Source organism: Cariama cristata, unplaced genomic scaffold (genome assembly GCF_000690535.1).
Source record: "Cariama cristata isolate BGI_N322 unplaced genomic scaffold, ASM69053v1 scaffold37035, whole genome shotgun sequence".
Lineage (NCBI taxonomy): Eukaryota > Metazoa > Chordata > Aves > Cariamiformes > Cariamidae > Cariama > Cariama cristata.
The window spans coordinates 253-7436 of NW_009619856.1; the positions used below are offsets into that span (position 1 = coordinate 253).

General features: G+C 51.8%; 1 protein-coding gene across 1 annotated transcript; it reads right to left on the reverse strand.

The window, feature by feature from the left end:
* Positions 1-304: 304 nt before the first annotated feature.
* On the reverse strand, positions 305-4124 carry PIGV (phosphatidylinositol glycan anchor biosynthesis, class V). The gene is made up of 3 exons (XM_009701411.1): positions 4038-4124; positions 1441-2598; positions 305-613 (listed from the first exon to the last, which is right to left on the reverse strand). Exons 1-3 carry the CDS (start codon positions 4122-4124, stop codon positions 305-307), a joined length of 1554 nt encoding a protein of 517 aa, XP_009699713.1.
* Between the last annotated feature and the right edge of the window lie 3060 nt (positions 4125-7184).

Below are 7184 nucleotides of genomic sequence, written 5' to 3' on the forward strand. Positions count from 1 at the left end.
TGGCAGGACCTCCCCCAGGAGATGGAGGAACCGAGATGCTTTCCCGGTCCCGGGCAGCTTGCAGGAATTTTGGCTGTCGGTAATGACAGCAGAGAGAGGGGCAAGGATGCCCCAGCATCCCATGCCCGTTTCGGACACAGCCACGCAGTGATAGCTCTGTACCCACGCAGTAACTGAGGAGTAAGGCGTTTGTAACCAAGACAACACCGTCATTACACGTACGTCAGGCTTTTTAGCAAAAATGAGTTTCAGTTCTGATCAGTGCTTCTGCCCCACAACCAGCCTGTGCCAATACACACCCCCGCTACGTCCACGGCAAGAAGTTGCAGTGCAGAATCAGTCCCAGCAGCCAGTAGGACAGGAAGAATCCGAGAATGCATTTGCTGAGCGGGGTAATTAATCTACAGTTCATCAGCAGCCTCACAACGGGGTTTTCAGAAGTCCCTTTCCCAGAGGAACCAGGAGATTTACCTAGAAGAGACTTCTCGGAGCAAGGTGCCACGGTTTGATGATCAGTCCCTTCGCTCCAGAGTAAAGGTTCGTATTCTTGAAGGAGGTGAGCGGAGAACCAGTACAGGATGGGCGAGGAGGAGCCAAGGAACCGGGTCAGCACCTGAAGACAACAGGGAGAGCAAAAATCACACAAATTGGAGGGCTCGGACTGTGACCAGCCCTGATCCCCAGGCACGGACGGAGCCATCTATCTGCCTCAGGATGCTGATAAAGGGGACTGAAATACAGCCCCAATTCGTGGTGCTAGGATTTATCACACTGAAATGAAACGCCTCTCAGCTCAACCTGCTTTATTTATTACAACATCTGTGTAAGCAGTCAAGCGGTGCCCAGGTTTTGGACAAGCACGGTAACTACTCGTCACTCCTTGTCACTGCCCAGCTCAGGAGCTGGGTGGGAGCAGCCGCTTCAGGGGAGATTGGAATCTCACCCTTCAATTACTTTTTTTCCCTGGAACCCCCAACTTTTAGTGCCACTAGCTGTGTCCTAAAAAGACCTTCAAATGCTTTCTAGGGACTGGTGACAGGCTCTGGATCCTTTCATTGCCATCCGTTAAGCTCGGCCCAACGTGATAATGGCCCGGTATCCTTTTCCTCCAACAGCCGACGCACAGAGCTTGGCAAGCCTGGCCTTAAGCACACATCAAACGCCACCCAACACCAGCCGGACCCTTTGATCCCCATCCCGGCGTTCTCATCACACTGAGCACCTCTCTTTGGGAACTCTCCAGCAGAGCAGAGGAACTAACTGGCTTTGGAAACTCTCTGTGGAAGTAGTTCCCAAAGAGGAAAAGCAAAGCTTTTGGTTTGCATTGCCCTGTGCTGCCCTGGAGCTCTCCCAGCTCCAGGCTGTGACCGTCACTGCCTCAGCCACCATGCCACATTCCCCTTAAGAAATCACTCCCGTGTGTTCCTACCAACGTCCTACCTGCACGTGCATGCAGAAGAATCCAAACGCCAACAGGACCGTGGCATGGACCACGTACACAAAGACAGCAGGGCAGCAAAATCCAGCTCTTGGTTTACCCTCTTCTTCACTCTTTCTTCTCTCTAGACCAAGAGTTAGGCAGTGCCGGGGGTTTGCAATGATGTAGCTCCAGGCAGCCCATGAGCCCAGAAGGGTGACAGGCAAAGCAAGCAAGAAATTTGGTATCTGTCTGAGCTCAAAATACCTTAGAAAGCCCACATTCCAGTAAGCGTCTTGAATATAGGAATAGACGACAGGGAACCGCTGGGAACACCAAGGGGGTTTAACCCCGTCCACGGCCGCCAGACAATAGCCCTTGTCCAGAGCCAGCTGCAGCAGCGGCTTGGGAACAGTCTGCTCCAGGCCGATGCCAGGACCACAGAACCTCACGTAAGCATAATACTGAAATAAAGCAAAAGGTAGAAAAATCCCAGCACACATCAGAACCACTGAAGATGCCAGGCTAAGGAGTTGCTTCCACAACAGAGGAAGCTTCCTTACTGATCCTGAACCCACCTGGAGCTGGAGGGCAAAGCATTTACCGCGGGAGTAGAGAAAGAAGCCAGCATTAATAAGGCCGTTGGCACGCACCCCAGAAGCAAGGGAGAAGAGCAATCCACTGAGCCAGCTTTGCCCCTTCTCCAGTTGCCACATGGCACTGAATGCCAGGAAGGCAAACATGCTCTCTGAGTAAGCAGCTGCCATAAATACGTTGGCAGGGCTGATAGAAAAGAGAACGGCAGCAAGGAAAGCCACCCTGCGACACTGCAGCACGACGCAGCCCAGCTTATACAGGGCAGCGGCTGCCAGGACAGAAAAGAGAGAATTAAGAAGCACAGCTGATAGCAGCAGGCGGCTCCGCAAACGCAGCAGCCGCTGCAAGGGCCACAGAGCACCCTCGGCCACAGCACGCACGCTCAGGGGGTACAGCGGGAAGAAGGCGCAGTTGTGCTCGTACAGGTAACCACGCTCGGCAATGAAGAGGAAGTGCTCTGCATCCCAGTGCGAGAGGCCGCCCAGCAGCCGCTCCAAAAGCAGGTCCCACAGGCCAGGCTCTGACAGACGAGGGGGAGAGAAGGCGTCCGCAGCGTGATCTGGGATCAGGAGGTTAAACAAAGCCTGGAAAAAAAAGAGAAGATTGAAGTCCAGCAGAGATCCTCTGCTACCCTACCGAAAGCACCAAGCAGGAGGAGGACTCCCCTGCGTTTCAAAGAACGGGACAGGAGCAGCACAGAAGCCAGGCTGAGGGGCTTTGCAGTAAGGGTGCCTGTAAGACTAGGAAAACGTGCAAAGGCAAGCTTTTCGAGCATTTACATTTGAACTGAATAAAGCTCTGGAACATATCCAGCATGAATCCCCATGGGACAGACAGGGAAAGCTGCTCAGCCCGACGCTCAGGCACATCTAAGTGTGTACGCTTGCTCCAGGTACCTCTGCAGCGCCGGTAAGCCTCCTGTTCTACTGAATTTGGCATTATTGTCCCAGCTGACATACAAGGGAGAGTGGACAAAACTAGAGAAAAATATTTTCCCAGAGCAAACTGATGCAGAGGATGGCAGCCAGTTCCCAGGCCCCCTCTCTAGTCTGTAGATCTCCATCGCCTCTGCAGCTCGGCAGGCGTTAAGGCGTTCACTTTCTGGAGACGAGCGAGCAGAACACACGCACCTCTGCCTCCAGGAGCTGGTGGTGCTGACCACATATTAAAAGGTGAGAGAAAAACCCAGAGAGCTCAAGAGATAGGAAATATGTAACTTAATGCATCGTAACGTAATTCCAAATGAAAATCTGTTTCAAAAAAACCCAAAAACCCCAAACCCCATAAACCTCAGATGGTAAGTTTTGTAGCTTAACTACATGTAGATTGGGATAAGTCCCCTGCAATGAATTCAGTGTTGGCAGAGAAAAGGCCACACTGAACAAATTGTGACTAAAAGACATCCAAAGCCGCTGTTTTACCATGAAGTACGCATCTGGTCTAACCAGGCCCCTGGCATTTGTAATACGGAGTCTTTTATCTCGGCTGATGGTTCCACTCAGCCCTACCCAGTGGTGACTGGGGCTGCCACAACCTGCCAGCTGGCCAGTGGCCTGCTGCTGAGCAGCTTTGCCCGGCTGATGCTGTTTCAGGAGGGCCACGGCTACAGCTCGACTCCTTCCCAGCTGTCTGGGTACGCACAGGTACGATGGGGTGAGCAACGAAGCTCTCCCATGCGCAGAGGACGTCTCTGGAAATGAGACTTGGGAGAAATGCGCAGGAGGAGATTTTTGTTCCTCTTCTGTGGATAAACAGAGACTTCAGCCTCTCCTGCTGCCAAACTGGCCTCTTGCAACAGCGGTGTGAAAACACGGTAAGTTATAAGGAAACGTATGTAATTTTACTTAACAGCAACCTGCCTCCCTGGATGCAGCTGGTCTGTTGGTTCTCCAAAGGAGAAGATGATTTCCCAATCAAGCAGAACCAGCTAGCTCACGGTGCGCAAGGCAGCACCGAAGAGAGAAGCCTTGGAGCAGCAAACAACAGCTGTTGCAGCATCTTTGGTTCAGGACAGGAGACTTGCCTGCAGCAGAAGTGTCAGGGCTCTGCAGCACGCCGCAAACCATACGACCCCTCGGAGGTGGGGGTCTCGCCTGCTCACCAGCTCCATTCTGAGCTTGAAAGTTGTCTCAGTAGGTCTCCGATGCCTGGGAAATTCTCCCTCCGGTTTTGGAAACCTGAATTGATAAACAGAAAGCACAGACACAGAAAGGTATTTCTGGCTTCAACCACGTTTGTAAATGATGCGCCTTTATTTACTATCAGGCACTTCAAAGGGCTGCAAATCTCTGCGAACAGGAAAGTCACTTATGAAAGAGATCATGGATCTGGGAGATGACGCAGAAGACCTCTTTGATATTGTTCCTATTGAAACAAAAAAATTTCCCTGACTTCTTAACCTTGGCCAGGATGCAGAGGGAGAGAGGTTATAACATGTAGTCTCAGCCCATTTCTTACCGGGCCAGTGTAAATACTAGAGGCAGACAGGCTCTTTGGCCTCCTCGGCGGCTGCCTCAGCAGAAACACCGGCCGCCCAAGCCAGGACTCCACCAGGCATCTACACACACATTCAAGTTCCAATGCACTGAATGGGATTTAAACTTTTTTTTTTTTTTTTTTGGAATAGAGACAGAATTAAAATGAGGACTCCGAGCATAACATCCGTGTAAGCAGTCTGCTGACCGGGGCTCGCAGCCGGACAGGCGCTGCCTGGCACGCTCTCTCCTCTCTCCTGTTCTCTGCCCTGCGTTTGCCCCTGGGAAGCCAAGCAGGGTTTTATTCAGCTGCCTCCACAGCACCGAGCCCACAAGCTCCGTGAGAGCAAGGCGAAGGTGCCTTCTCAGATACACAGGTTTCCCCCGACCCCTTCCATCGATCACAGACAGCATCTCCAGGACGTGACACTCGCACCACTCCACCCTCACCACCTGCAATTTTCCCATATTTTGGCAGGGGTCCTGGGCTCCGGAGTGCGGGCATCTGCCTGTCAAGCAAACTGCATATGCTGAGGTGGCTCTCATCCACCTCTTCCCTCCGAACCTCACCTGCAAGATTTAAAACGCTTCGTGGAGTCTCACTGCTTTTGTTTCTGTATATTCTGGATTGGCATTCGGGGACCAGCTCTGAAAACGCCTGGCCCAGAGCCACGGAAGGCAGGCAGTATCTGTTATGCAGCTTTTTAAGCTAACACATTTCTTCCGTTGGTTCCCCAGCCACCAACCGCTTTTCAGTTTGAGAAACAGAAGACCCACGGCTCTCGCCAGGTTCCAGTGACACCACATCCTGCACTATTTCCCACCTGCCATCTTTCTGATCCAGCGCAGTAGAGTACACAAAGATCCCCAAACCGATCACTTCATGATCTAAAAACACTCTGAGGTTTTCCTACTACCGTTTTACTGACGGAGAAAGAAAACCTGGCAGGTTAAAAACCGCATGAGAGAGAACAGAAAGCAAGTCATCAGCAAAGCAAAAAAACAAGATCCAAATACGCTCTTTTATAGCTCCAGTCCCTAACCACAGGACTATGCTTCCTATTTAGCCACATACAAAAGTTTTGGGTTTGTTCATATTCTCCTCTTGCTCCAGAGCATTCACAGCTACGGACAAAGCAACTAGCGGGAGGCACATTCTCCTGAACCCCGGAGCTGCAATGTTATTTTAAGAGAAGGGATACTTCAGCCCAGCTGTAAATTCTATTAAAGCGCATTCACAGCTGCAAATCCTATTAAAGCACAGCAGCAAAAATTGTCCCAGCACTTTAAATATTTTTTAAAAAAGCAGAGAAAAAGCCTCGCATGACTGTGCCAAGAAGGCTCAAAGCAAACAGCTTTAAAAAGCCTGTTCCTGTCACGACGCAGCACACCTTGTAACGGAAAGCAGCGAAGTCTACAAAAAGCTGCAGCCCACAACCACCGTTCTGGTAGAGAACACAGCGACAGGGCTGGAATGTCTCTAGCCTGAAAAGTGCTGCGTGAAAGAGCACCTGCACGAACGGAAAAAGGACACGAAAAGGCAGAACAGGTTAAGAATATTTCAGTAGAAAAAGATGCAAAGTCTTAATTAATGATGCCTTTCTCTCCCGGTTCTGTGTTTCCCTTTGCTCTCGGAGATGAATTACGTTTTGCTCGCTCTGGAAACCGTGCTAAAAAAAGGACGTGAATACGAACAAACCAGACGCTGGGTAAATTATCATGTCAATGAAAAGCTGAATTCGGCAGGGCCTGCAGCAGTGCAGTGGAGAGCGAGTACCACCCGATGGCAGCAGGCACTCGCCGCAGAGGGATGCCTTCCCTCCGCACACCCCGCGCTCGGCTCCTGGCTGGGATCCGGGATCCAGGATCCATCCCTCTTGGGAATCCTCCTCCAGTCTGCACCCCAGGCACACTCGGAGAGCAACGGCTTGGGCACCTCTTGGTACTTCTCCAGCCCACGGTTAGATCCTAGAGATACTCCAGGTGTAGTTAAGAACCCGTTCTAACCAGGATGCCAAAGAAATACAACTAAATTTTGGAAATCCTGTTCACCTAGCGCTGTTTTGGTGGGCCTGGGAGCTCTTGGTCTCGCAGCCGCTTTCGGTCCTGTCCGGTTTCAGCTGCTGGTCCGCAGGCTCCAGCCCCAGCTGCTTCACCTGCATTTGAATGGAAACGGGAACGTTTCTAACCCTTGCACCTTTTCTAACAGCTGACGTGTGTGAACAAAACCCGCGCTGGATCAAAGCGCAACCTGACCGCTCAGCTGGAGATGACGGACCCGCTCAGCAAAGGCTGCGGTGTTTAGATCAGGTCCGAGAGCACTGCAACGAGCCAAGCGTGAGAACACGCCACGGTCGCTTCCCGGCCTGTTTTCGTCTCTGCCTTCGCTATCGCACGCACCAACGTAACAAATCCCGCTCTGGAAAAGCACATCCACACGCGGACCGACTCCTGGTGAGACGCCGGGGACGCACACTCCATTTCTGCTGCTTCCTTCAGATGGCCAAAGCTGGTGCGGCCAACACCCAGCGTTTAAACGGACAGAAACGAAACGCAGGATTATTTTCCCTCGCTTCGGAGATAAGACAGGCTAACAATTTGTAAAGGCTCCAGCAGAGGCTGGATGATGGCTGAAGCGCTTAACAGGGCCGTTCTCCAGATGAGGGACGGCTCGTGTGTTGGTTACCGGGTTGGCC

Coding starts and splice junctions, on each gene's coding strand:
- PIGV (XM_009701411.1), bottom strand. CDS start 4,124: ATGGAGCTGGTGAGCAGGCGAGACCCCCACCTCCGAGGGGTCGTATGG. Junction 2,599..4,037: donor CCCTGACACTTCTGCTGCAG/GCAAGTCTCCTG, acceptor TTTTTTTTCCAG/GCTTTGTTTAACCTCCTGAT. Junction 614..1,440: donor TCTTCTGCATGCACGTGCAG/GTAGGACGTTGG, acceptor TGTTGTCTTCAG/GTGCTGACCCGGTTCCTTGG.